The sequence below is a fragment of the Oncorhynchus mykiss genome, chromosome 18, assembly GCF_013265735.2.
Source record: "Oncorhynchus mykiss isolate Arlee chromosome 18, USDA_OmykA_1.1, whole genome shotgun sequence".
Classification (NCBI taxonomy): domain Eukaryota; kingdom Metazoa; phylum Chordata; class Actinopteri; order Salmoniformes; family Salmonidae; genus Oncorhynchus; species Oncorhynchus mykiss.
Genome location: NC_048582.1, coordinates 49,106,916 through 49,134,888, shown reverse-complemented (window position 1 = coordinate 49,134,888; position 27,973 = coordinate 49,106,916). Strand labels below are relative to the sequence as shown.

Below are 27,973 nucleotides of genomic sequence, written 5' to 3'. Positions count from 1 at the left end.
GCATCCAAAATGGCACCCTATTGCCCATAAATGCATTACTTTGGACCAGAGGCCCTGGTCCAAAGTAGTGATGTGATATATATATGGTGCCATTGGGAACACAAATCGTAAGTGCCCTATTCAGAACAGGACCCATTGCAACGACAAACCTCACCATTTGAAGATAAACACCAAGCATCATCAGTGTACATTATAACCAGGTGTATGAGGGGCTCAAATTTTTCTATGAACAATATTTCCTTTGTATGTCGTAAGATATTTTGAAGAGATTCAGTGAAATGTATCAATAAATGCTGTAAAATGTCATTCATTGTTGAATTGATGGCGTTATAATTAAAATGTTACAAAAAACAAAACATGGATTTAAAAAAATATGAGATTTTATATCAAAGTAAATGTTTTAGTGAGAATGAACTTGTCTGGTAGTTTTCAATTTATTTAGCTGCCGATTGAGTGGGAGATGCCCTTTGTTGATTGCTGAGGTTATATGGTTGCTACACTTTGGTCTCTGATTGGTTAATTGGATAATTGGCTAACGTTTTTTGCTAGTGAGCTGAAATGTGGTGATCTGTCAAGTGTTGCACCTTTCAATCTTATGGGATAGTTGTAATGATCAAATCTAACTAAAATCCCTCTTCCAACTACAAGTGGGGTCAAGGTGAGTTTTGAAGGGACCTGCAACTAAGATGTCACACAAATTAATTTAACTAGCATTTAAAAGTTTTAGTCACTCATTGTACCTGCTTTCAGTAGATGTGTTGTGCAGTTCAATGTGTTTTTCCAAAGTATACAACAGGGGCTCATATATGGGAAGTGGATACAGGTACAATCAGTCCACAGGTGGATTTACCACGTTCCAGTCAGGACAGAAGACAACCAAGGTGTTTATTTTAACCCCCATGTCGTCACAACGTAACCCATAACTGAACAATGACAATGTTGTCTTGGAATGCATTGAACTAGCATTCTTATATTTATAAAACGGACAAGCTTCAGTGGACCAAAATATGACGCTTTCATTGCCCTGCTGTGACAGTGGTCAGTACTTCAGATGATGCCGTGCACTGTGTCCCAACTGCTGTCTGCCATGGCTGTCGGGGAAGTCTTCAGAGTTGGTGACATTGAGTTCAACCAGGTGAGGGTCCCTGTTGGTAGAGAAACCTAGAACTCGTTCCCAGTAGGTCCTATATCATGTATATCCACTTTATTCACTGCAAACCAGAAAAAATCTGGCAGCGCCGCATTGATTCAACATCTACACCTGTCTTTTGTATTTGATTTCTGGATTAAGGTATCTGTGGTGGGTATCGTCAGGAGAACGGTTCCCTCAGTAAACAATGTCTTGTACTCCGTGGACGACATGACTGGACCCCCATTAGGCGTGAAGCTCTGGGTGGACACTGCAGTAAGTGGATAATTATAGGTCTTCGTCCCGAAACGTTTCAAATGAAAACTAGGTTGGGGAGAAATAGGGCATTGGCAACTTTTTAAAATCATTTTTAGTTTCTCCTATAGCAGATAATATACTGAATCCTTACAGGATCCTGGTGTGGACAGTACTTTTGTATCCCCAGGGACTTATGTCAAGGTCTCTGGAAGCCTGCGTATCATTCAGGTAAATGTATTCGATTTAGCACTTTAAGTCTAGTATTTCTCTACATGAGTATGGCACATTTCTGTACCCCTTCATATACTTCCTGCCAGGGCCAAAGATCATTGGTGGCTTTCAACCTCTGTTGCCTTGAGGACCTGAATGAGATCACCTCTCACATGCTGGAGGTAGTGCAGGCCCACATGCAGCACAACAGGAACCTTTGTGGTGGTGGTGGTAATCCTGGAGATGGAGACGCATCAACCTACGGGCTGAGTGCCAGTCAGAGCCAGGTCAGTTCTCTAGTCCTGCAGCACATATAACGCCTAGACCCTAGCTTCTAATGCCTGACTTGGATTATAGGGCTGAACCGTATTATGTTGGTTTAGATATTTTCTTTTCACATTGTCCTTTTGTCACGAGAGTTTTCAATCCCAATGATAATAACAATCAATCAATAGCTTTGACCAATCCCCGAGGTTTGTAAGACCATGGGTTTAATAATTATTAGTCAGAATGAGTTTACGCAAAAGGCTAGTACAGTTTATTCGGAGAACGTTCTAAAGTCAAGAATACAAAAACATCAATTTATAGCTGCGCACATACTTCCACACAAACAGTATCAATCAACCCCCCCCCCCCCCCCCCCCCCCAAAAGACTACATACAGACCTGTTAGTCAGGCTGATTGAGGTAGTATGTAAATGTAGATATGGTTAAAGTGACTGCATATATGATGAACAGAGAGTAGCAGTAGCGTAAAAGAGGGGTTGGCGGATGGTGGGTGGGACACAATACAGATAGCTGTGAATGAAAATAGTCCGGGTAGCCATTTGATTACCTGTTCAGGAGTCTTATGGCTTGGGGGTGAAAACTGTTGAGAAACCTTTTTGTCCTAGACTTGGCACTCCGGTACCGCTTGCCATGCAGTAGTAGAGAGAACAGTCTATGGCTGGGGTCTTTGACAATTTTTAGGGCCTTCCTCTGACACCGCCTGCTGTAGCGGTCCTGGATGGCAGGCAGCTTAGCCCCAGTGATGTACTGGGCCGTATGCACTACACTCTGTAGTGCTTTGCGGTCAGAGGCCGAGCAATTGCCGTACCAGGCAGTGATGCAACCAGTGATGTTGCAGCTGTAGAACCTTTTGAGGATCTCAGGACCCATGCCAAATCTTTTTAGTTTCCTGATGTAACAGTATAACTTTAGACCGTCCCCTCGCTCATACCCGGGCGCGAACCAGGGACCCTCTGCACATCAACAACAGTCACCCACAAAGCATCGTTACCCATCGCTCCACAAAAGCCGCGGCCCTTGCAGAGCAAGGGTAACCACTACTTCAAGGTCTCAGAGCAAGTGACGTCGCCGATTGAAACACTATTTAGCGTGCACCACCGCTAACTAAGCTAGCCGTTTCACATCCATTACACTGAGTTGGAATAGGCTTTGTCGTGCCCTCTTCACGACTGTCTTGGTGTGTTTGGAACATTCTAGTTTGGCATGTAGGTTAAGGCTACATTTACACAGACAGTCCAATTCTGATATTTTTCTCACAATCAGATCAGTTCTGAAAAATATCTGATGTGTAAGATGTGATTTGGTCAAAAGACCAATGGCTTTATTTCTCCTCCTGTAAGGTGTTGAACCTGATCAGGAGTTGCTCAGACTCACAGCCCAGGGGCATCAGTCTAGAGGAGCTAGACATTAAGCTGGGGTACCTCAGCATGACTGCCATCAGGTAACAGATTATATTTTTTTGGGGGGGGGGGGTGTTCCGTAGGGAGAACTTAAAAAAACCCATCTTAGTCTCTTTTCACTATCTGGTCTAATGCTTCCTTTTCCCCTTTACTCCATGCAGCCAGACCTTGGAGTTTCTTATCAGAGAAGGCCACATCTTCTCCACCATCGACGACAAGCATTTCAGGGCCACTACTGGCTAGGCCCTCAAACTCAACTCTGGACCTTGAAACCAGTCCACTGCATGTTTTCATTGTTCCCCTCTAACCAGTTACTGATTAGGTGTGACTGCAATTCAGGTAGAACAGAACCAGCAGGTTGAAGACCTCATAGGGTAAGAGTTGTTACCCCTGGGCTAGAGAATGTCTTCTGTTGTTTAAGGTCAACTTACATCAATAGCTATAGGATGTTTTTAAATAAAAAGACACAACATTTTGGTTTATCAACATGCATGTCTGTTACTGTTTATGATTTGTTATTTATATGATTTACTCTCAAATATGGTGACTCTGTGGCCTAATTTTATTTTGTATAGTTTTGTTTTGAGGTCCTCTGGTATGTGACAGCTGATGTACAGTGTAAAATGTTGATTGGATAAATGATTGCTTGGTGAAATGTCATTATGCAATGAAAATAATGAATAGTCAAAATTGTATTGTCTTGATTTGCCAAACAAACAACAAAAGATGTTGAAACGAACCTCCACAATCGTGGGAAACTTGTTATAAATCTACCCCAAACAATTTGATCTCCAACGTATATAGTATAGATATTTAAACCAGGGGAATTAAATTAGGTTTATTAACTTCCATAATATTATTTCATAATAAACTACGATTCCCAGCTTTCTACAGACTTCCCTGTAGTCCTCACATTCCCAGCATTCACTACTAGTGCACGGTGTAAGATGGCAGCAAACCCAAGCACAAACACACCTCTTTTTGACTGCCCGTCATGGTAAGACCAGCGACGATGTCTAATGCATAATTTTGACTGTCAAAAATCAAAAGCATGCAGTAGAGTGTTGTAAGGTCCATGTCGGTGAAGTTCATTAGATTGTCGCATCGAAATAGGATGTAGTTTGTTTGCTAGAAACATAACCAGATAGCTAGCTAGTTAGCTCAACTTCGCTATGATATTGGAGTGCTCAGTCACAGTAGTATGCTAGCTGTTTGAATGCTCTAACGTTAGCTTGTCAGTGAAATCCAGCAGCAGGGTTTGCTAAAGCTGTATGGTGTGCCAGAATGCTTACTGTTATGCAGCATTTGCAAGCGTGTTCCTTTCTCAAGACAAGAATAACAGTATTGCTTGTGCAGTTCACACATGCAAAACATTTGAAGAAATGGTATTGCAAATCCGTAGTCTTGATCAACTAGTTATGCAGCAAGGTGGCAAAACAGCCTCCATTTGAATAAAAGCATAATTACAACATGCAATTGACATTCACTTTGTTTTGTCAGGGCAGGGAAACCTCCCCCTGGACTCCATCTAGATGTGGTGAAGGGAGACAAGCTAGTAGAGGTAAGTCTACTAGTCTTAACCCTGACCCCAACTTCAACTTTTTTGGTGCTGGACAAAAATAACCACAGAAGCAAGAGCAATGCCTCTGTGCAGAAGATATGGCATGTATCAAGTAGCCTAATGTTAATTTAAAGATAAGACTTAAAATATGTTATAAGGTGTAGGGCCTATATTATATATTTGCTGCACATGTCACTGTGTTGGAAGATGTGCTTAAACAAACATGGAATAATGTCCGTTCTCTCTGCCTACCTAACCTAGTGACCCCTTGGATTCCAATGCAGTCAAAGACCCACAAGTCATTTATCCCTAACCCTAAATTGCCCTTGAACCAGGCACTTAACCCTAATTTGCGCCAGGGCTGACATACTACTATGGCTAACCCTGTAAAATAGCACATTTCACTGCACCTATCCGGTGTATGTTACAAAACTTTTTCTATAGAAAATCATTGCAATACCAGTCCATGACCTTAGATAGAAAACTCTGTTGACATTTTTTCTCATTTGGTAGAAGCTAATCATTGATGAAAAGAAATACTACCTGTTTGGGCGGAACCCAGACTTGTGTGACTTCACGATAGACCACCAGTCGTGTTCTCGTATCCACTCAGCCCTGGTCTACCACAGACACCTCAAGAGGGTTTTCCTGATCGACCTCAACAGCAGTGAGTATCTAGTACAGCTTAGTATCCTGCAATGTTTCTTTGTTGTCTGGCAGTCAGTTGTCAAGTGTTTGTTTCAGTATAAATGTTCAAGAAAGAGAACCGTAGCTTGCTGGCCCCTGGTACAAAAAGGCTTGGGTCATGCCATGTCATTGTAGATGCCAAATAGAAGATATGTGAACTTAAACATGAAGTTTCCTTTTGAAAGGACAATCCATGTTACTCTGTCCCCCTAGCACATGGTACATTCCTGGGTCGTATCCGTCTGGAGCCCCACAAGCCCCAGCAGGTGCCCATCGACTCCACCATGTCGTTCGGGGCATCCACACGGGTCTACACCCTGAGAGAGAAGCCCCAGACCCAGACTAACACCATACCTGGAGGGGAGGTGAAGGCAGGGGAGGACGAGGAGCTCAAAGGACTGCTGGGTCTACCTGAGGAGGAGACTGAGCTGGAGGTTTGTGTGGGGCAGGGGACTGCTTGAGTTCTTGTGAGATATATTTGTTTTGTTCAAGCAGCTAATGTAGAATTTTCTGGTTTCTCCATCTGTTTGATGAACCTGACTGCATCCATCCTCTTGTTTCACCTGTTCCAGAACCTGACAGAGTTCAACACGGCCCACAACAAGCGTATCTCCACCCTGACCATTGAGGATGGCAATCTGGACATTGTGAGGCCCAAGAGGAAGAGGAGGAGTAGCAGGGTCTCCTTCAGTGAGGAGGAGGTCATCATCAACCCAGGTGTGTTAGTTAGGGTTGATGACCCACGTGCCCATACACACACACTTGCACACAGACATGCAAGAACACACACCCGTGCAAAAATTTCAAAATATAATCCTGTGTGTCTTCTTGTTTTTACAGAGGACGTCGACCCATCAGTAGGGCGCTTCAGGAATATGGTACAGACTGCTGTTGTCCCGATCAAGGTAAACTTCTTCACGTCTATCTCTTACTTTATGCTGGGGATGATTCTTGAGAAAAATGGCAAAAGTTGTGTTGACCAAGGTTGTTGTTGTTGTTGTTATAATAATGAAAACAAATCAAGAAAAAACGATTTAGTGAACAAAATAAAAATCAAAACTGTTTAAAAAACAAAAACTATACCGAAAACAATATCTTTGACTCCAAAACAAACTTAAATAAAAACCATCATGAATTATGTTTATTTTTAAACTTTTTTTTTCTTAACATTGGGCAAAAATTGAATGGTTTTCAAGCTACTGAAGCTGGTGTGTAAATGCGGCTAGCTTTTGATTTATTTCAGCCTCTTAACTTATTCATGATTCATTCATGATTATCCCTAATTATGGTAGCATCCACATTAATGTAGAGGTTAAAACCTCTTAAGGATCTGCCCCTTTTGTCAATTTTTGCCTAAAATGACATACCCACATCTAACTGCCTGTAACTCAGGACCTGAAGCAAGGATATGCATATTCTTGATACCATTTGAAAGGAAACACTGAAGTTTGTGGAAATAAATGTAGGCGAATATAACACATTAGATCTGGTAAAAGATAAAACAACGAAAAAAAACATGTATTTTTTTGTACCATCTTTTAGATGCAAGAGAAAGGCCATAACGTATTATTCCAGCCCAGGCGCAATGTAGATTTTGGCAGCTAGATGGCAGCAGTGTATGTGCAACGTTTTAGACTGATCCAATGAACCATTGCATTTATGTTCACAATTTTGTTTCAAGACTGTCCAAATGTGCCGATTTTGGTTTGTTAATAATTTTTCATAACTGTGCACTCCCCTCAAACAATAGCATGATATTCGTTCACTGTAATAGCTACTGTAAATTGGACAGTGCAGTTAGATTAACAAGAATTTAATATGTCTATGTCCTGGGTAATTTTCTTGTTACTTACAACACCATGCTAATTGCATTAGCCTACGTTAGCTCAACCGTCCTGCGGGGGACCCACCGATCATGTAGAGGTTTTAAGAAACATTTATATTCTTATTTACAATAAAAGTGACTCAAATTACACAATAGATTATTTACCATTCATTTCTATTGGGCGCAACTTAATCTGAAACACGACCTCTACATTCTTTGGGGGGACTACTTTAATACACAAGTTAATTTGTCCAAATACTTTTTAGACCTTCAAATGGGGGGACTAGATGCATAAATTGAATTCATTTCTAAATGGTAAAACAGATACAGTATGTATACACTCAAATAATAATGAAAATACACTCAAATAAAAGCGGACATTCTGTACTGTCGCCTCATATGGAACATTTGATCTTAAATCTAACATGCTGGAGTATAGAGCCAAATTAAAAGTTTTTCTTCACTGTCCAAATAAATACATAGGTAGCTGACTCAATTCTTTTGAACATATTTTTTGCACCAGTTTCGGTGCTTTTCCTTTTAAATCCAAGTCTCATTGAGATTGACTTAATAATTTAAACCTAACCTTACCCATCAACTTGTTTATTACTGCCCCCCACTTGAAAGAAGTGACATGCCCAAAAACACCCCAAAAACCTATATAGCACATGTCTCCAAGCCTCCTTCTGTTCCTAATTCTAAAACTGAATCTAAATAATATAAAAACGAAATATTTGTATACAACTAAAACTGAAAACTAACTGAAACTAAATTAATAGAAATATAAAAACACAACTATAATTACCTTCGTGTTGATCCATCTCCAATCAATGAATGCTAAAAGTTGATGTTGTGTTGCAAATTGAGGTCAATCAATCACATTTGATTTATAAATCCCTTTTCAGACTATTTGTCAGAGAGTACTTCACAGTGCTTTACAGTTGACGCTACTATATTGCCATCTTCAATCTTCTCATTCCCCCCTAAACCCTGCTACCCAATCAGAAGAGGAAGATGGAGGGTCACGCTACACTAGGTCTGGAGGACTCTGTGGCCAGACGCATGCAGAACTTCCCTTTCAGTGGAGGGCTCTATGGAGACCTCCCACCCACCATTGGAGAGGCCGGCTCCCTCCCCGCCATGGCCCAGGGTGGAGCTACTATCCTGGGGGGCCTGCCGCTAGTCTTCCCTAACCCTGCTCCCGAGGTGGACCTCTCCCCCACCTCAGCCTCAGCACAGCCCTTCGTCACCCCCAGCCCTGCTGTTATCCTCGCCCCCGGACCCTACACCACCGAGGCTCTCAACGAACCACGCAAGAAGAAATACGCCAAGGAGGCGTGGCCAGGGAAGAAGCCCACCCCTTCTCTTCTAATATAGGTCATTTTGAAAATGGCAACCTATTTCCCTTAGTGCACTACTGGCCAAAGGTAATGCACTATATAGGGTACCATTTCAAATTTGCACATAGCACCTCCCTGGACAATATAATGGGAGGGGTTAGTATTAGTTAGGAGAGTGGTCACGTCTCTGGACAACCAATCAATCAAGACTTCCTGTACTGTACAAGCTGTGACAAAGGGATATAGGGATCCCTGATATAGGGAAATGTTTGTGAGAATAATATATTATTTTGGTTTGGATGTTTGTTTTTTTTGTCTGCTTCATACGTATATTGTTTTATTTTTATTGCTCAACTCACTTAAACTGACAAAGTAATGTCTGACTGACCTCAGATTAGCGTATTGTAACTAACACAGATTGGTCCATTGTTTTACAGCTTTATTTATTCATTATTTTAAACTAAATGAAACATTGCTCTGTTGCAGAAAAATGTCTTATAAACTCGCTATTCACTCTCTGACTGTTTGATTCGCAGTATGATTTTGCCTTAGTGGATATTTTTAGTGCTGTTGGTTTCACTGAAAACCATGTTTCTGTCAATACAGAGGGTAACATTAACCAGACAAGGCCTGCTAGATGTTTTAATAATCCACTCAGACAAGGCTATGAACTGTGGGTACAGATTGGCTTTAAAGAAACTATGAAGAAACAGAGCAGTTTTTGTGTGTGAGACAGTTGTATTATAATTTTTTGCTATTTTTATATGAGAATTGGGGGGTTGGTTGAAATGGAATCCATTATTGTCAGATATGTATGAAATTCAGTTTAGAAAAGAAATAAAGTTTAAACAAAGTGACATGCAGGTTATTAGAATTCATATCTTTTGATATTTGTATAATAAACAGTAATAATCCATACTCCTCTCTCCACTGTGTGAGATGATGGTGGGAGAGGAGGACTAGTTTAGTCCCTAGAGAAATCTCCCACTGGGTCTCTGCTGTTGCTTTCATGTCGCCAGTTTTTCCTTTTTACTTTACATGATGCCATCTACTGAGGAAGCTCCTGGGATGGCTAATTAAGGGATTGTTCAGCTAAATGAATGTGATTGTCTGTTCTGGGAACATGTCATATGTGTCTGTTGCTTCCTCAAGGTGACGAGTTTGACGTAGGTCTCATCGAATTTAAACCTCAATTTCATCAATTGTTTTTTGTTTGAGTTTTACTTGTGGGTTTGTTAAAGCAAACATTGTTTGAAAAGGAATCTGTCCTCAAAACCATTCTGAGGTTTTATAGGGCTAAAATTAAGAAATAAATGGTTGGAATCCCATAGATGGCAGTGATTAGCAATGCTTGCTGCATCACGAAGGGTATTTATCCTTCACAATATCTATTTGATGCACAAGCTGCAGACAATGTAAAAAAAATCTACAGTGTGGCTCATTTAGAATGGTTGTATTTCCATGGTCAATGCCGTGTCCGGTTCAATCAACCTATGTGACTCATTTTAAATGGTTGTGTTCTTATAGTTGTTGATCTCTTTTCCACCAGAGGGCAACATGTGTACTGTGCTCTGCTCTCTTTGTGGAATCGAGAAACAACCCAGGATGTCTACCTCAGTGGATCACTAAACTCATACTCGTTGTGTCACAAATGTTCTCCATCTAGGAATGAAAATTAAACCATTATTAGGAAGACATTCATATTGGAGATATTGATATTGTTAGTATTCTGTATAAATGAATAGGTAATAGCAGACACAGGGTTCATGATTAATATTGTGAATAGGACTGATCATTGTTGATTTTGAACGGACCGTGATAGACTCATCCTGTCCCAATTTCGAGGGCCAGTAGTAAAGCTGTCCGTGTTTTGCCTTTTGGCTGGTATTATATATTTTAGTAACATCTTAATGCTTGTGATAGTCTGCTGTAAGGGAATGTTGTCAATACCATAGTTATGCTGTGCTCATTGAGGTGATCTTACTTAGAGAAACTCTGGGGTGGGTTTGGTAAGAGAATATGCAGCTGCACAATTTCACCTGTAGGGGTCTCTGGGGCTCTTTGCTGGCCCTGCTTTGCTGTCTGTTTTTTGTGTCTCAAATGGCACCCTATTCCCTTTATAGTGTACTACTTTCAACCAGAGCTCTATGCACTAGATAGGGAATAGGGTGTCATTTGGGATGCTATCTGTCTCCCCAGTGCCGATAAACCACCAGCAACTCCTTAATCAAATTTGCATGAGTGCGCTCAGGTTGCCATGGCAATAATTATTAGCGCTGCCTAATTAACTTTCTCAATTGCTTAATGAGATACGACCCTCTGAACTCTTTTTTTTCTTCTTTCTAATCCATGTTTTCTTTTTTTAATTCTCTCCATCTTCCCTTCTCTCTCGCCTCAGTGTTAACCTGTGACCACTGAGATAATAAAAATAAATTCTGCCTCACATGATTTAACACAAGAGTGTATATGGCAGAGAAAATAAAATATATTTCCTGATAGTTTCACACATGGAATGCAAAATGGAGACTAAAATATACTACCTGTAATACTGGTATATTATCCATCAGTATATATTATTATATTGAGTATGCAACTCACATGTTGTGATGTAGTGGCCCCTGAAGGCTTCAGGGGCCACAGGTGACCTGCTGAGACAGTTGAGTGAAGGAGGGGTGGAGAGAGCCCGCCGGCCCTGATCACCCCAATCGCCTGTCGCACACAGTGAAGCGGAACTCTCAAGACGTTAGAGAGACAGGGGGGAGACAGGGAGGAAACCACTTGGTGACATCCTCACAAAGCCTCCTACCCCTCTGCCACCTTGTCACACCCAATGTTCTACACCTCTACATTCCTACTAGGCCTCTGTTGTTCTGATTCAATTCTCTTCTCCCCTGGAGTGTGCACTTGCTCATTCCTTCACATAGGTTAAAGTATTGGATTGGTATAGGCATGTGGTGGAGGTAGAATCCAATATATTTCCACCAGTCCATTTCTGAGGTCACATTGTGGGGTAGTGAATGAGTGCTCACTTCTGCAGACTGTAGGCAGGCTCTCGTGTAGTTGTGCCTTGGTCCCTGGGAGTGACTTCATCATGCAGTAAGTGTGTTCCCTACTCCACCCTGTAGACAGAGCTGTGTTGGTCAGTCAGCCAGCTCAAGGACTTTCCTTCAGTGTACAGTAAACTAGGCAGGCCAGCCAGATCCATTATGGGATCACTGCTAGGGCAGCAGACCACAGCGGTCACACCAGTTCATGGGAACTCCTGCTCCATTTTTCATAGGAGGGATATTTCAATGTCTACAGCCGGGTTGGGCCAAGTTCAGTTTAATGAATTTAAATGATTCATGAGTTGAAAATGGTCCATTGTTTAATTATGATGTTTTTTTTATTCATGAATTGACTGAATTGGTAACTGAATGGACCCCTGGTCCACAGGACTGGGTCATTTCATTTACACATTTACTGTGTATATGACACATAGTTGCTTTGCCTTTAGGGCAAACCCTGTGATTTCAGTGTAAAATAAAAAGAGGTTATTCTCTATTTCCATTCTAACCTGAATCATCTGTTTTTATCTAGTGGTTGCATCCAGTTATGTATGGCTCTGGTTACATCCAGTTATGTATGGCTCTGGTTGCATCCAGTTATGTATGGCTCTGGTTGCATCCAGTTATGTATGGCTCTGGTTGCATCCAGTTATGTATGGCTCTGGTTACATCCAGTTATGTATGGCTCTGGTTGCATCCAGTTATGTATGGCTCTGGTTGCATCCAGTTATGTATGGCTCTGGTTGCATCCAGTTATGTATGGCTCTGGTTACATCCAGTTATGTATGGCTCTGGTTACATCCAGTTATGTATGGCTCTGGTTGCATCCAGTTATGTATGGCTCTGGTTGCATCCAGTTATGTATGGCTCTGGTTGCATCCAGTTATGTATGGCTCTGGTTACATCCAGTTATGTATGGCTCTGGTTACATCCAGTTATGTATGGCTCTGGTTACATCCAGTTATGTATGGCTCTGGTTACATCCAGTTATGTATGGCTCTGGTTACATCCAGTTATGTATGGCTCTGGTTGCATCCAGTTATGTATGGCTCTGGTTGCATCCAGTTATGTATGGCTCTGGTTACATCCAGTTATGTATGGCTCTGGTTACATCCAGTTATGTATGGCTCTGGTTACATCCAGTTATGTATGGCTCTGGTTACATCCAGTTATGTATGGCTCTGGTTACATCCAGTTATGTATGGCTCTGGTTACATCCAGTTATGTATGGCTCTGGTTACATCCAGTTATGTATGGCTCTGGTTGCATCCAGTTATGTATGGCTCTGGTTGCATCCATCTGACTGCTGTCATTCTTTAATTGTGCCATTTCCTTTCTGTTTCCTTACAGCCAGAGGAGGAAAGTGACGGGGAAGATTATCTTCGTTGCACCTCTGCCTACACTGCATCACTGTGTATTTTCTCTCTCTCTCTGTGAGTGGATTTCATGGTTGAAGGTGCAATCTGAAACAGGATTATCGTTACAGTAGGTGTGGGAGTGTTAGCTAAACCTCTCTTATGCAGGTGTGGCAGAAGGAAGACTGTCTGTCGCACACACACACACACACACACGGCACAATGAACACAGGGATTCTTAAAGCGGGACAGAAGTTGACAAAGTGTTTTGGTAAAAAGCTGAGGGATGGGGCTGGAGAAATGTAACCACTCTCAAATTCATAGACAGGTATGGATGCCAGGACTGAGCATCCATGATATCAAAATTATCATTTTATCCATGTTCTGAAAAACAAGCTTACATTTTGGGTTCTGATGGGGTATGACAGTTGAACTAAGCTCATGAGGCATTTATTAGTTATATTCTTCAAAAATCAATGGGTACACATTGTTTATACAGTCCATCCAAAAATTAATATTGCCACTGCAGATTTAAAAATATTGTTAATACCACATTGGTATTCATCAAAGCTTAGGGAGGCAGGGCCCATTCTGCGTTGTGGTTTGGTTTCCAACTAGAAAAAGACAAAGAATCCAAAGCAGAAAGTGTTAGTCAAACCAGCACACTACTGCCAGTGCCACATGAGAGTAAAATAAAACGCAGCCTTTTTGTCTTTGGGAAAGTCTACTAAAAAGTGAGAGAAGTAGAGTTGAGTGGTCTGGTCCCAGATCTATTCGTGCTAACTAACTGCTATGGTCATTGTCACACCAAACAGCACAAACAAATCTGGGACCAGGCTAGGAGCTGAAGAACGTGGAGTGTTTCTCCATGGTTCTGTGACTTTGAGAAGCCACATGCTTGGCTACAGCCCAGGCCTCCTGGCAGCTCATGCCCAAGGATGAGACACATCCTGGGATGGCCATGTGCTGTGTACTGGCTACAGACACCCAGACTTTGCACACACACATACATACACACATCCACGCACGCACGCACGCACGCATGCACTCACACCACACACACACAACCCCCAAGTGTCTTCACTGACATTTTCAACCTTTCCCTGACCCCGTCTGTAATATCTAAATGTTTCAAGTAGACCACCCACCATAGTTCCTGTGCCCAATAATGCCAAGGTAACCTGCCTAAATGACTAGCACACATCTGTAGCCATGAAATGCTTTGAAAGGCTGATCCATGGCTCACATCAACACCATCATCCCAGAAACCCTGGACACACTCCAATTTGGATACCGCTCCAACAGATGACACAATCTCTATTGCACTCCACACCGCCCTTTCCCATTTTGACAAAAGGAACACCTATGTGAGAATGCTGTTCATCGAATGCTGTTCAGCGTTCAACACCATAGTGCCCTCCAAGCTCATCACTAAGCTAAGGACCCTGGGACTGAACACCTCCCGCTGCAACTGGATCCTGGACTTCCTGACTGGCAGCCCCCAGGTGGTGAGGGTATGCAACTACACATCCGCCTCCATCATTAAGTTTGCCGACGACACGCCAGTGGTAGGCTTGATCACCGATGACGATGAGACAGCCTATAGGAAGATCAGAGACCTGCCAAGGTTCTGCCAGGACAAGAACCTCTGTCAATGTAAGCAAGACAAAGGAGCTGATCGTGGACTACAGGAAAAGGAGTGCCAAGGACACCCCCATTCACATCGACGAGGCTGTAATGGACTGGGTCAAGAGTTTCAAGTTACTTGGTGTCCACATCACTAAGGACTTATCATGTTCCAAACACACCAACACAGTCGTGAAGAGGGCACGACAATGCCCACTCCGGGAGACTGAAAAGATTTGGCATGGGACCTCAGATCCTCAAAAGGTTTGACAGCTGCACCATCGAGAGCATTCTGACTGCAACTGCTCGACAACCCTGGTGGGATAATAAAGTTGATCTGAAGGTGCTACAGAGGATAATGCGTGTGGCCGAGTAAATCACTGGGGCCGAGCTTCCTGCCATCCAGGACCTCTATACCAGGTGGTGTCAGAGGAAGGCCCTAAAAATTGTCAAAGACTCCAAGTCATAGACTGTTCTCTCTGCTACCGCACGGCAAGCGATACCAGAGCACCAAGTCTGGGACCAAAAGGCTCCTTAACAGCTTCCCGCTGAGCAGTTACTCAAATGGCTACCCGGACTATTTGCATTGATCCCATTATTTTATTATTATTTGTTATATTTTTTTGACACAGGCTCGATGTACACACACACACACACACACACACACACACACACACACACACACACACATATTCACATTCCTTCACACTCTTCACATACGCTGCTACTACTCTCTGTTTATTATCTATACATAGTGTCATTGCCCCAACATTCATGTACATATTACCTCAATTACCATTTGCTAACCCATACCCCCCGCACATTGACTCGTACCAGTACCCCCTGTATATAGCCTCGTTATTGTTACTTTATTGTGTTACTATTTTTCATTTATTTTATTCAGCTAATTTTTCTTACTTAAAAATAAATAAATTACTCTGCATTGTTGGTTATGGGTTTGTAAGTAAGCATTTCATGGTAAGGTCTAAACCTGTTGTATTCGGCGCACATTTGGTATTTTTTATTTGACACTATGAAACAACACCCACAGCTCTTCTTATGTAACAACATCATTGATGAACAAAAAGAGAGGGAGAAAGTGAGATTGAGAGAGAGGAAGACAGGGAGGGAGATGACTGCTGTTAAGGGGCTTTAGAGCAAAGATTGGGCTCACATTTGAGGACCTAAACAGTACAGAGCCAGAATGCAGTCTGGCTCTCAAAGTCAAATCCAAAAGGGTTTTTAAAAAGGAGAGGACAGCAGGACAACGACCCTGATTTTTATGGCAAATATTGAGTGGTCTAGACTGTGTCCCATGACCTATAATTATTGTTATGTTCAGTGGACATCCCTCACCTTTTGTACAGTGTTAGTCTACTCTTCTGACATGCCTAATTAGAGCTGTAGTCAGTCAGTCTGGCGTTGTTGCTCAACACAAGGGTGGGAGTGACATCATCACTCTGTCCCAGTAAACACATCAGTAGTAACCTTGGCTGACTAGCTGTCTTAGGTAGGTATGTTACACTGTGAAAAAAATCCTGTTGTTTTAACGGTAACTTACTGGCAGCCTGTAAGTTACTGTAAAAAAAACAAACTTTTCAGTGATCTGCTGTTAAACTAAAGTTTCTTTGGAATTTACTGTGACATAATATACCTTTATTATAGTAATGAACATGAAAACAATAATAATAATGTACATTAGGTTAGAGTAAATTCCAAAGAAACTTTGATTTAACAGTACATTACTGTAAACTTTACAGCAATGTGCTGTTAAACTAAAGCTCCTTTGAAATTACGGTAACATAGTGTACTTTAAGAAAACAAGTAATTTACAGGTAACTGGCTGCCAGTAAGTTACCACAAAAACAACAGGATATTTTTTTACAGTGTAACCTTTCTACCTAAGCCAGCTAGTCAGCCAGGATTACTACTGGCAGTTGATTGGTTCAAAGATCTTCTCATACTGATTTAGCTCCTTTTGTTGTTATTGTTGTTGTTGTCTGACTCTGGAGCTGGAGCTTCCTTGGTTGTTTGTCAGTGCCAATGCCCAACAGCTTAGTTTGCTACGGGCCACACCAGATCAGTACACACATCGACTCAACTCAGCTCCACTCAACTGAGCTGGCAGTGGCTCAGTGTTTGCATTCCATAGGATAGGAGTCACACCGCATTCCGGTTACAACTTCACTGCGGTGCATAAAAATATCCTCTCCAGACCGCAGGGCAGGGGCCATGTGTTTTGAATTACCCCTTTGTTTCTCATTTACAGCATCTCTCCCTCATTTATCCCCCTCTCTCTCTTTCTTTCCCCATCCCCTCCTCTTCTCGCTCTCTCCTCCCCTCCTTTTTTTTGTTCTCCCTCTCCTTCACTCTCTTGCACTCTACTCTTCCTCCTCTTCTCGCCCTTCCCTTCTCTCACACACACCCTCTCTCCTTCCCCTCTCTCCCTCTTGCTCCACTCTCTCCCCCTCCTTTCATTGCCCCCCCACTCTCTCTCTCTTTCCCTCTGTCACTCTCACCCTCTCCTTCCCTCCTCTTCTCCCACCCCTCTCTCTTTCACATCTCATGTTGTGATAGACCCGTTTAGTCACCATGAAAGCATTCCACTGTAGGAGCATTTGAGGATATGGTTTCCCCTGACAACCAAGCTGTCAATAGTGGGGGTAACATCACCACCCACCACTGGGGAATTTTCCATTGAAAAAGGGTAATGGGGTTATAGAATGTATTATAGAATAGAGTATAGTAGAATATATTATAATATAATATAATTCAATCAAGTAGAATATAAATAATAAAATAGAACATAATATAATATAGTAGCAAATAATATAACATCATATCAAACTTCAGGTGCATAACAGTCAAATAACCCTTCATTTGATAGAATAACAGTCAATGCATATATGTAGAGAGACACTATTAGTTGGAAGGAGATCAGTATGGATACCCCACAACTTGAACCCATTGAGGGTTCAGCCCGCGGGCGCCAAATGAGTGTGACATTCACAATGGTCGCTTCCGCCTTTCTCTGCTGGAGGAAAACACCCGTACGGAGAAAGGATGGTATGAAATGAAACCGCGAGACAATTATTATTTCAAAGGGTATGTAATTGAGACTTTTCTGACTTTCTTGTCTGACTGCAATGCATAGGGAATCTGCGTAGGGAATATGGTAGACGTTCATGCATAAATTAATACATATTTATTTGTAGCATTAATTAAGCCGGTAATAATGACATATTATAATCATTCAATACAGTGTTGGCAGTTCATGTAACTGAACTGACGTGCACAATACTGCATAGTCACTTAAATAACTCTACCTTTTATGTACCTCAACTAACCGGTGCCCCCTGTATATAGTCTCGCTATTGTTATTTTACTGCTGCTCTTTAATTATTTGTTACTTTTATTTCTTATTCTTATCCGTGTTTTTGTAAACTGCATTGTTGGTTAGGGGCTCGTGAGTAAGCATTTCACTGTAAGGTTTACCTACACCTGTTGTATTCGGCGCATGTGACTAATACCGTTGGATTTGATTTGATTAAGAGGTTTATAAATGCGGCACTCTTGAGGTGAATATGTCACGCTTATCCCAGTCTATCTCATCAACAGGTAGACAGACATCTGACCACTGACTGACAATCACATGCAGCACATGGAAAAGCATCACAAGCCGGATGGCTAAAGCACACCACGTCAACTGCTCTTTTATTTAAGCATTCTTGTTTATTCACAAAGCAATAAACATCAATGAAACAATGCAATCACATTTGTCAAGGTATTTTATGAACTGTGAATAAATATTCTCTATATGGGATATCAATGTAAAACGATGTTGTATACAGAATAAAATGGATATTCCCTTTCGCTAAACCTGTTATAGAGGGAGTGAGTTGATCCAAGTTTCATATAATTAATTATGTGTAAGCAGCACACATTCATTCAACGCTACAGTTTAGTCGCTTGATAATCAAGCCTCACTGACGGATACACACTGGTGTACCAATGTGGAAGGAATAGGGTTGGGTAATAATCAACAAATCTAACGAAATAAGGGAGGTTAATTGCATGTAATGCACTTATGGCGGGGCGTCTTCGTCGCGTGAGAGAAGGAAGACAAACAGAGCATGCTCCATGAGCCGATACTTTTTTCGTCTGGAATTCTGCGGGTTGTAAATGATTCATAGAGCAAGCTTATTTTTAAGCGGAGTAATTGCGCGCAGCTCGCACAGTTAGTCCGTGTGTTACTATCGGCTATGAGTGTGTGTGTTGTTTTCGGGTGAGCGCTTGCGTGTAGTGAAAGCCGGTCACCAATCTGCAGAGGAGACGGAGAGGAGAGGAGAGGAGATTCCAGACGAAAGAAACAGTGAGCGTGAGCAGACTTCGTGAAAGAAAGTCAAATTAATTTGGCTTTAATTCTGGAGTTTTATCGAATATATCGTCCAGCCCTGCCAGTCCAACGGTTGGTCAAGGGAATCAACTGTTGCTGCGGCCGAATGGTTTTTAAAGGGACATTAGGCTAATCACAATTTACCAAATCCGTGTTGCTGACATGGGTTTGAGAATGCATTTTTAACCATCACCTGGACCTGGTTTATTTATCGTGCTGCGCGCACCCGGCGGCCGGATGCATGTTGTTCATGGTCTGTTCTGATACTGCATAGAGAATACATGCTCTTCCAGAATGATCCTACTCCACGCCTCTCCTGGCTTTTTGATATTGGTTTATCATATTTTTCTATCAGTCAGTAGCAGTTGCTTGTAGGCAAGTAGACACATTTGGGCTATTTGAACAATTCCAAAGGCAGTTGGAGGATAATAGTGGATTTTTTGTTTATTTGTGACCTTGCCTTTTCGGCGTTAATCCAAGAGGATAGATGCTAATGATGGAGAATAACGGCATGGACGCGCATCAGGTTGGAATCAATCCTGAATACGAGCCGGAGAGCCGGCCGCGGTCATGCACTTGGCCGCTGCCGACGTGTCCGGAGGATTTCCCTCGGGGAGTGGATGAAGCAAATCGAGGTCTGCCCCTGGCATCTGTCAAACTGGAGCAGCTTCAGTACAACGTGCCGGCATGCCGCGGTGGAGCAGCCGAGGGAAGAGGTGGCGCACCCGCGGAGCTCAAACATCCAGCCGGCGCCCTGGTCCCCATCGCAGCCGGCGCTCCTACATGCATGTCTGGGGCTGCCCTCGACGTGGCCGGCCAGCTGCGGAAAGCCAAGTCATCCCGGAGGAACGCGTGGGGAAACCAGTCGTACGCGGACCTCATCACGCGTGCCATTGAGAGTGCCCCTGAGAAGAGACTCACTCTGTCGCAGGTTTACGATTGGATGGTGCGCTTTGTCCCTTATTTCAAGGATAAAGGCGACAGCAATAGTTCAGCTGGATGGAAGGTACAGTAACATAGCCTACTTGAAATTCCTAATAATTAGCCTCTATATGATGATGGTGTGTGTTGATAGGGGGTAGCCTATATGTCAGTCTTTCCATAAAATCAATTTTAGACCTTGATCACTTAATTTGGGTTGTGCATCTTAACCACACATGGTTGTTCAGTCTTCAGCCATAAAAATGGACAGCTCTCAACTGATGGTTAAAGCAAATGACTTGTTCCTGGTTAACGATGTATGGTTTTCGCATTTCCCCACATTCACCACCGCTGCTCTCCAGTCAGTCAGTTTGTAGAAAGGGGCGGTGAGATGGGACTGAGGGAGGCGGAGAGGGGTTACTGGGTTCATCCTATTTTACAGTCTATAGGCTATGCATAGCAAAGCAGAGCAAATCACTACCAACATAAACGCTTTGTTTGTGCTATGGTGGAAAATACTGTTTGCGCACTTCACTGTGACGTGTCCACGTCATGGTTTTATTATAAAGAGATTATCTGACTGTAGAAGTGACTGCGTGACGCCATGTTCCGTTCGAACTCAACGTTGTTTCATCTCTGGCTCCCAAGCCATATGTAGAGGAGAGGAATAACGAGTCACGCTGGGCACAGAAAGTCAGGAGTGTGTCCGGGTCAATTCTGTTCCTTGTGTTTACGCACGAGCCACTCCGCTTGGCTAGTCTTTGTTAACCCTCAACGAACAAAAACTATACCCGTCCACTTCTATTCATTGCGCGCGTGCTAAAATTACGCAAGGGCTATGCAATTTGATAATACTCCACAAAATAGGAAAATAGAGATGATCCTTTAAATTAAAATCTAGACGAGAGTTTGTGTAATCTACTTTAGTTTACCGCACATTTTGTGAGGATTATATTGGCAAAATTATTGTGGACTGGATTATTTATTCGATAGGCCTATTTGTTCAAGTCATATAGGCCTAGTTCCGACCTCTCCAAGCCCTAATATAGATTTGAATATTTGATCAATCCCTCAATAAGGTCAGATCAATTCTACACAGATTGCACTCATCTATTTTATCAGGGCTTTAGGTCATGTAGTTTAGCTTTGGTTTTCTTAAGGGCTTGTTTTGAGTCAACCGGTGTAACACACCCCTCCTCTTCCTAACTATCACTTTGTTCTGGTTTTCTGGGAATCAAACACACAGGCAGTATTGTACAACTAACCTTGTGGCAAACAATTCAGTCCCTTTCAAAATCCTATTTTACATAATCCCTAACCTTTTTATTCATTTAACTAGGCAAGACAATTAAGAACACATTCTTATTTACAATGACAGCCTACCAGGGAACTGTGGGTTAACTGCCTTGTTCAGGGGCAGAACAACAGATTTTTAGCTTGTCAGCTCAGGGATTCGACCGAACAACCTTTTGGTTACTGGCCTAGCGCTTTAACCACTAGGCTACCTGCCACCGCAACCTTAACCCTAACATTAACCTGAAAACCTAACCCTAAAACTAACCCAAAGCCTAACCCTAAAACTAACCCTAAACCTAATTCTAACCCTAACAAATAATTAAAGAGCAGCAGTAAAATAACAATAGCGAGGCTGTATACAGGGGGTACCGGTACAGAATCAATGCTTGGGGGCACTGGTTGGTCGAGGTACTTGAGGTCATATGTACATGTAGGTAGAGTTATTAAAGTGATTAGATAATATAATATACAGAGAGTAGCAGCAGCGTAAAAGAGGGGGAGGGCAATGCAACTAGTCTGGGTAGCCATTTGATTAGATATTCAGGAGTCTTATGGCTTTGGGGTAGAAGCTGTTTAGAAGCCACTTGGACCTAGACTTGACGCTCCGGTACCGCTTACCGTGCGGTAACAGAGAGAACAGTCTATGACTAGGGTGTCTGGAGTCTTTGACAATTTTTAGGGCCTTTTTCTGACACCCCCTGGTGTAGAGGTCCTGGATGGAAGGAAACTTGGCCCTAGTGATGTACTGGTTCGTACCCACTACCCTTTGTAGTGCCTTGCGGTCGGAGTCTGAGCAGTTGTCATACCAGGCAGCTGTAGACCTTTTGAGGATCTTAGGACCCATGCCAAATCTTTTCAGTCTCCTGAGGAGCAATAGGTTTTGTTGTGCTCTCTTCACGACTGTCTTTTTGTGACTGGACCATGTTAGTTTGTTGGTGATGTGGACACCAAGGACCTTGAAACTCTCAACCTGCTCCACTACAGCCATGTCGATGAGAATGGGGGCATGCTCGTTCCACCTTTTCCCGTAGTCCACAATCATCACCTTTGTCTTGATCACGTTGAGGGAGAGGTTGTTGTGGGGGGGGGGGGGGGGGGGGGCCCAACAAGAAGTCCAGAATCCAGTTGCAGAGGGTGGTGTTTAGTTCCAGGGTCATTAGTTTAGTGATGAGCTTTGAGGGCACTATGGAGTCGAACACTGAGCTGAGCAATGAATAGCATTCTCACATAGGTGTTGATTTTGTCCAGATGGGAAAGGGCAGTGTGGAGTGCAATAGATACTGCATCATCTGTTGGAGCGGTATCCAAATTGGAGTGGGTCTAGGGTTTCTGGGATGATGGTGTTGATGTGAGCCATGATCGGCCTTTTAAAGCACTTCATGGCTACAGAAATTGAGTTCTTAGTGTTCTTGGGCACAGGGACTAGGGTGGTCTGCTTGAAGCATGTTGGTATTACAGACTCAAACAGTGAGAGGTTGAAAATGTCAGTGAAGACATTTGCCAGTTGGTCAGAGAATGCTCGGAGTACACGTCCTGCTAATCCATCTGGCCCTGCGGCCTTGTGAATGTTGACCTGTTTCAATGCCTTACTCACATCGGCTATGGGGAGCCTGATCACACAGTCGTCCGGAACAGCAGCAGCGCCTCTTCAACCTCAGGAGGCTGAAGAAATTTGGCTTGTCACCAAAAGCACTCACAACCTTCTACAGATGCACAATCGAGAGCATCCTGTCGGGCTGTATCACAGCCTGGTACGGCAACTGCTCCGCCCACAACCGTAAGGCTCTCCAGAGGGTAGTGAGGTCTGCACAACACATCACCAGGGGCAAACTACCTGCCCTCCAGGACACCTACACCACCCGATGTCACAGGAAGGCCATAAAGATCATCAAGGACAACAACCACCCGAGCCACTGCCTGTTCACCCCGCTATCATCCAGAAGGCGAGGTCAGTACAGGTGCATCAAAGCTGGGACCGAGAGACTGAAAAACAGCTTCTATCTCAAGGCCATCAGACTGTTAAACAGCCACCACTAACATTGAGTGGCTGCTGCCAACACACTGACTCAACTCCAGCCACTTTAATAATGGGAATTGATGGGAAATGATGTAAAATATATCACTAGCCACTTTAAACAATGCTACCTAATATAATATTTACATACCCTACATTATTCATCTCATATGTATACGTATATACTGTACTCTATATCATCTACTGCATCTTTATGTAAATCATGTATCACTAGCCACTTTAACTATGCCACTTTGTTTACATACTCATCTCATATGTATATACTGTACTCAATACCATCTACTGTATCTTGCCTATGCCGCTCTGTACCATCACTCATTCATATATCTTTATGTACATATTCTTTATCCCCTTACACTTGTGTCTATAAGGTAGTAGTTTTGGAATTGTTAGCTAGATTACTTGTTGGTTATTACTGCATTGTCGGAACTAGAAGCACAAGCATTTCGCTACACTCGCATTAACATCTGCTAACCATGTGTATGTGACAAATAAAATTTGATTTGATTTGATTTGATGCGCTCATGCATGTTTCAGTGTTACTTGCCTCGAAGCAAGCATATAAGTAATTTAGCTCGTCTGGCAGGTTTGTGTCACTGGGCAGCTCTCGGCTGTGTTTCACTTTGTAGTCTGTAATAGTTTGCAAGCCCTGCCACATCCAAAGAGCGTCGGAGCCGGTGTAGTACGATTCAATCATAGTCCCGTATTGACGCTTTGCCTGTTTGATGGTTCATCGGACTGCAAAGCGGGATTTCTTATAAGCTTCCGGGTTAGAGTCCCGCTCCTTGAAAGCGGCAGCTCTACCCTTTAGCTCAGTGCGGATGTTGCCTGTAATCCATGGTTTCTGGTTGGGGTATGTACGTACAGTCACTGTGGGGACGACGTCATCAATGCACTTATTGATGAAGCCAGTGACTGATATGTGGTGTACTCCTCAATGCCATCTGAAGAATCCCGGAACAAATTCCAGTTTGTGCTACCAAAACAGTCCTGTAGTTTAGCATCTGCTTCATCTGACCACTTTTTTATTGATCAAGTTACTTGTGCTTCCTGCTTTAGTTATTGCTTGTAAGCAGGAATCGGTAGGATAGAATTATGGTCAGATTTGCCAAATGAAGGGCGAGGGAGAACTTTGTATGCGTGTGTGTGGAGTAAAGGTGGTCTAGAGTTCACTCTGCTTGCACATTTAACATGCTGTTAGAAATGAGGTAAAATGGATTTAAGTTCCCTGCATTAAAGTCCCCGGCCACTAGGAGCGTCGCCTCTGGATGAGCTTTTTCCTGTTTGGTTATGGCCTTAAACAGCTCTTTGAGTGCGTTCTTTGTGCCACCATCGGTTTGTGGTGGTAAATAGACAGCTACGAAGAATATAGATGAAAACTCTCTTGGTCGATAGTGTGGTCTACAGCTTATCATGAGATTCTTTACCTCAGGCTAGCAAAACCTCAAGACTTCCTTAGATATCGTGCACCAGCTGTTGTTTTTCAAATATACATAGACCGCCACCCCTTGTCTTACCAGAGGCTGCTGTTCTATCCTGCCGATACAGTGTATAACCTGCCAGCTGTCTGTTAATCATGTGCTCGTTTAGCAACGACTCAGTGAAACATAAGATATTACAGTTTTTAAATTAATGTCCCGTTGGTAGGATATACGTGCTTGTAGTTCATCCACTTTATTATCCTGCGATTGTACGTTGGCCAATAGTACTGATGGCAAAGGCAGATTTGCCGCTCATCTCCGGATCCTTACAAGGTACCCTGATCTCCTTCATGCGATAACTCGGTCTTTTCTCCTGCGAATGACGGGGATGATGGCCTCGTCGGGTGTCTGGAGTAAATCCCTCTCGTTCGACTCATAAAAGAAAAATGATTAGTCCAGTTCAAGGTGAGTAATCGCTGTTCTGATGTCCAGAAGCTCTTTTCAGTCATAAAAGACGGTAGCAGCAACATTTGATTTGATGTACAAAATAAGTTACAAACAATGCAAAAAAACAAACAAAATAGCACGGTTGGTTAAGAGACCATAAAACGGCAGCCCCTCCGGCGCCGTTACACACACACACACACACAGACACGCACGTTTTCTCATCCCGCCTTACCTGGCATCTCTCTCATTCAATATACGACAATCATAACATTCTGAGAAAGACAGCGGTATTAAGAGAAATAATTAATACAAATGAAATCACCATATAATTTAGGTGTAAGTAAGTTCAGTGGATAGGAGTACTCCAATTGTTAGGGTTAGGTTTTAAATAGGATTTAAAATAGGCTTAATTCTCCAGGCCCTGTGAGTCTGTGTGTGTGTGTGTGTGTGCGTGTGTGTGCTGCCCAGGGATGCATAGCTGTATGCCAGCTCAGATTCCTCCGCAGGGCTTTGTGTGTAACAAGGGCTTTGATTGGCTGGTTTGGCAGTGATCTGATAGGCTGGGAGGGCAAAAACAACTTGATTCAATCTTAATAACAGTGTTAAAAACAGGCATGCACATGATGGGCTGTAACAGTTGGCAATGGGTTTCATACGATTTTAAGCACATAAAAACACACACTCGCACAGAAACAAACACACACTCAGATGTGAAAACACACACACACACACACACACACACACACACACACACACACACACACACACACACACACACACACACACACACACACACACACACACACACACTGTACATTAAACATTATCATCCACATCACTAAATTGTTGATGAGATGAATAAGAGAAGAAACGTAGATGGATGGGGGGATGATCAAATCAGATACAGTGGTAGCTGCTGGTTATTAAAAACAGTCTGTAATAACTGTTGTGAAATGGGTCGTTCCGCTATTGCGGTGCCTTTTGAGAAGTGTAACTTGGTCCCCCAAAAATGTGATTTCACCAAATTTGTACTTTATGTCATGAGCATATGATCAACTTTAGGAAAAAGAAGTCGAGAGGTTAAATAAAATAAAAGACTATAGTACGTGCCTATTAAGTACCAAATAATGCAACAAGGTTGACCGTAACAGGTTTGACAATTTCATCTTAAATCAACCTTAAACCAGCCCCTAGCAGAGCAGAATGGAGAAGAACCCATACGGAAAAGTAACATGGCCTTATATAATATTTAAACATGACATACATTTTAAAATATCTGATCATATATTTTTTATAGCTTATATAACTCTCACACCCCCATAACACAAATAATAATATGGATATGTATTTTCATAATGCAAAATACATATACATTTTTTGCTTTGAAAAGAGAGGCAGAGTATTGGTGGTTACCCACTGGGCACACACTGGTTGAATCAACGTTGTTTCCACGTCATTTCAATGAATTGTCGTCTGTGCCCAGTGGGTAGCTAGCTTGGGAGATGGTGAAACCTACGGTACAGGCTTAAGCCTGATTCACACAATAGGGCCTAACCGAGCTGTACTGGCCTGGTTATACAGACACCATAGCTGCTGGAACCATGTTGAAAAAAGGACTGTGAAAAGAAAATATCAGAGCCACACAGTACAGTTTGCTTTGGCCCTGTAGTGTGGATCTAACGGGTTGAGAAGGCCCTGTAGTCTGGATCTAATGAGTTGAGAAGGCCCTGTAGTGTGGATCTAACAGGTTGAGCAGGCCCTGTAGTGTGGATCTAATGGGTTGAGAAGGCCCTGTAGTGTGGATCTAACGGGTTGAGCAGGCCCTGTAGTGTGCATCTAATGGGTTGAGCAGGCCCTGTAGTGTGAATGATGCCTTAGAGAGGTTCCCTGTGCTGTGCCAGCCAGGCTGGTTGGCGTGGGTTCAACAGAAAGCTCTCTGCATCACTTCCATGTTATTGTTATTATCACAGACACAGCAGAAGGAGAGAGAGCTCTCGAGTTGGCGGGCTTGGCACCGAGTCCACCACGGGGGACAGAGGGATGAATGGAGGGATGGAGGAGTGGGGGGTTCTTGTCTGAGAACGGGACTCTAGAGATCCATCCTATAGTAAAGCATCACCTCATAAGTATTTTGAATGGAGGGAAATTGATGGAGAAGAAAAAGAGGAGGGAAGACAAGTGTTGGAAGGTATACACATATTTAACCTATGTTATTGGTTACATACACATATTTAACATATGTTATTGGTTACATACACATATTTAACATATGTTATTGGTCACATACACATATTTAACATATGTTATTGGTTACATACACATATTTAACATAAGTTATTGGTTACATACACATATTTAACCTATGTTATTGGTTACATACACATATTTAACATATGTTATTGGTCACATACACATATTTAACATATGTTATTGGTCACATACACATATTTAACATATGTTATTGGTTACATACACATATTTATCAGATGTTATTGGTTACATACACATATTTAACATATGTTATTGGTCACATACACATATTTAACATATGTTATTGGTTACATACACATATTTAACATATGTTATTGGTCACATACACATATTTAACATATGTTATTGGTTACATACACATATTTAACATATGTTATTGGTTACATACACATATTTAACATATGTTATTGGCTACATACACATATTTAACATATGTTATTGGTTACATACACATATTTAAC

At 42.4% G+C, this 27,973-nt stretch overlaps 3 protein-coding genes across 7 annotated transcripts in view; all 3 read left to right on the top strand.

Moving 5' to 3' along the window:
* Window positions 1-508: 508 nt before the first annotated feature.
* LOC110496416 (replication protein A 32 kDa subunit-A) lies at window positions 509-3,961 on the top strand. Its single transcript, XM_036952987.1, has 8 exons — window positions 509-658; window positions 787-881; window positions 1,037-1,135; window positions 1,292-1,405; window positions 1,541-1,615; window positions 1,705-1,884; window positions 3,225-3,325; window positions 3,446-3,961. The coding sequence occupies exons 2-8, from the start codon at window positions 807-809 to the stop codon at window positions 3,525-3,527; spliced, it is 726 nt and encodes a 241-aa protein (XP_036808882.1). The 5' UTR covers window positions 509-658; window positions 787-806; the 3' UTR covers window positions 3,528-3,961.
* On the top strand, window positions 3,531-11,140 carry LOC110496414 (nuclear inhibitor of protein phosphatase 1). 5 transcript variants are annotated; one of them, XM_021572299.2, is made up of 7 exons: window positions 4,102-4,281; window positions 4,785-4,845; window positions 5,359-5,512; window positions 5,746-5,966; window positions 6,105-6,249; window positions 6,373-6,437; window positions 8,363-11,140. In XM_021572299.2, the coding sequence occupies exons 1-7, from the start codon at window positions 4,232-4,234 to the stop codon at window positions 8,732-8,734; spliced, it is 1,068 nt and encodes a 355-aa protein (XP_021427974.1). In that variant the 5' UTR covers window positions 4,102-4,231; the 3' UTR covers window positions 8,735-11,140. The 5 variants fall into 5 exon arrangements, with proteins under 5 accessions (XP_036808881.1, XP_021427974.1, XP_036808878.1 ...); XM_036952985.1 differs by lacking the exon at window positions 4,102-4,281 and adding an exon at window positions 4,313-4,669 and having other exon boundaries at window positions 8,263-8,698; XM_036952984.1 differs by lacking the exon at window positions 4,102-4,281 and adding an exon at window positions 4,316-4,669.
* Window positions 11,141-17,672: 6,532 nt separating this feature from the next.
* The window catches only part of LOC110496413 (forkhead box protein O6-like), a 54,486-nt gene continuing 44,185 nt past the window's right edge, over window positions 17,673-27,973 (top strand). The window contains exons 1-2 of the mRNA XM_021572297.2: window positions 17,673-17,830; window positions 18,344-20,127. Of these exons, the coding sequence (XP_021427972.1) occupies window positions 19,609-20,127 (519 nt within the window). The 5' untranslated portion in view covers window positions 17,673-17,830; window positions 18,344-19,608. The remainder of the gene's footprint in view (window positions 17,831-18,343; window positions 20,128-27,973) is intronic.

What these genes read in the sequence shown, in the direction of transcription:
- LOC110496414 (XM_036952983.1), top strand. Translation starts at nt 4,569, where the DNA reads ATGCTTACTGTTATGCAGCATTTGCAAGCGTGTTCCTTTCTCAAGACA. An exon ending in GCAAAACATTTGAAGAAATG is followed by an intron (nt 4,670 to 4,784) that starts GTATTGCAAATC and finishes TTGTTTTGTCAG; the next exon opens with GGCAGGGAAACCTCCCCCTG. An exon ending in CTGCTGTTGTCCCGATCAAG is followed by an intron (nt 6,438 to 8,362) that starts GTAAACTTCTTC and finishes CTACCCAATCAG; the next exon opens with AAGAGGAAGATGGAGGGTCA.
- LOC110496416 (XM_036952987.1), top strand. Translation starts at nt 807, where the DNA reads ATGGGAAGTGGATACAGGTACAATCAGTCCACAGGTGGATTTACCACG. An exon ending in GTGACATTGAGTTCAACCAG is followed by an intron (nt 1,136 to 1,291) that starts GTGAGGGTCCCT and finishes TTCTGGATTAAG; the next exon opens with GTATCTGTGGTGGGTATCGT. An exon ending in CTCAGCATGACTGCCATCAG is followed by an intron (nt 3,326 to 3,445) that starts GTAACAGATTAT and finishes TACTCCATGCAG; the next exon opens with CCAGACCTTGGAGTTTCTTA.